The sequence below is a fragment of the Cynoglossus semilaevis genome, unplaced genomic scaffold (assembly GCF_000523025.1).
Source record: "Cynoglossus semilaevis isolate Cse_v1.0 unplaced genomic scaffold, Cse_v1.0 C19114964, whole genome shotgun sequence".
Lineage (NCBI taxonomy): Eukaryota > Metazoa > Chordata > Actinopteri > Pleuronectiformes > Cynoglossidae > Cynoglossus > Cynoglossus semilaevis.
Window position 1 is genome coordinate 1 of NW_007586630.1, and position 993 is coordinate 993.

General features: G+C 44.0%; 1 protein-coding gene across 1 annotated transcript; it reads right to left on the reverse strand.

The window, feature by feature from the left end:
* Nucleotides 1-29: 29 nt before the first annotated feature.
* LOC103399247 (inactive rhomboid protein 1-like) lies at nucleotides 30-913 on the reverse strand. The gene is made up of 3 exons (XM_025053975.1): nucleotides 612-913; nucleotides 415-515; nucleotides 30-316 (listed from the first exon to the last, which is right to left on the reverse strand). Exons 1-3 carry the CDS (start codon nucleotides 801-803, stop codon nucleotides 190-192), a joined length of 420 nt encoding a protein of 139 aa, XP_024909743.1. The 5' UTR covers nucleotides 804-913; the 3' UTR covers nucleotides 30-189.
* Nucleotides 914-993: the final 80 nt, after the last annotated feature.

Sequence of the window (993 nt, forward strand, 5' to 3'; positions counted from 1 at the left end):
GCAGCAGTATCTCACACCATGTGAGGGAACTGGGTGTCATAAATTTCACATACGGCCTTGGCTGAAGTTACAAGTACTTTACTGTGTCATTGTAGAGCCTGTCCAAATTAGAATAAAATTTGGTCCAAATGTGGGCCCAAGAAAGGTCAACTGGTGACCTTCTGTGGCCCACGAAGGAATTTCCCATCATCAGCGTATCAACTTTTGGCCCACGCCCACATGATGGCAGGTATCTTTATTACAAACACTCACTGGCCATTTGGTGATGTCATCAGACCATTCATGAGGTGGAACTGAGGCGGGCTCCAGACAGATCCTTTAACAAAAACAACAAAACCACATCCATTGAAAACCACCACCCACACAGTACTCTGTGGTACTGTATATAAATGAACGACTTCAGATCGGTCCTACCTGGGGTCCTGATGGCAAACTGATCCATACTGCCTGCTTTTCCCGTTTAACTGCGGAGTGCTGGAATGCATCGGCCACTTTACCCACACAGCTAAAGTACTCTGCAACAAAAAGAAAAAGAAAAAACAGATGAAGCTAAAATGATGGATTTGAATGTGTACAGTCAGAACAAAAAAAATTAGGACTCGTGTTCACACCGAGCATTCGTCCTCTGAGGTCTGGACACAACCGGAGCGATCGTTGCGCACACAGCAGGCAGAGTTGCGTTCGATCGCTCGCTTTTCCCTGATGAGGTCGTGCACCTGCTTGTCCCGACGCATGCATGGAGAATATTTGGCCCCCAAGTGGATCAGGGCTTCCTGAGAAGGGAGAGGTTGAAATAAAACCATGTTTTAATACAAGTGTTGCTTTTAATTAATAATTTTAGTCACACACTTTTGAACATACTTGCTTTATTTCATTCATTTTACCATGCACTCGGGGGCGCTGCCGGGAATTCTGGGCCCAACATTTTTATATTTCTGCAGAATGTCTCAAAGAAATATTTTACAGGAATTAAAATAAAATAATTTCTTTCCC

Bases quoted from the DNA above. Each gene is read 5' to 3' on its own strand.
- LOC103399247 (XM_025053975.1), bottom strand. From the start codon at position 803: ATGGTTTTATTTCAACCTCTCCCTTCTCAGGAAGCCCTGATCCACTTG. The intron at 516-611 runs GTGTGAACACGA...TTTTTGTTGCAG, and splicing joins CCTCAGAGGACGAATGCTCG to AGTACTTTAGCTGTGTGGGT. The intron at 317-414 runs GTAGGACCGATC...TTTTTGTTAAAG, and splicing joins GTTTGCCATCAGGACCCCAG to GATCTGTCTGGAGCCCGCCT.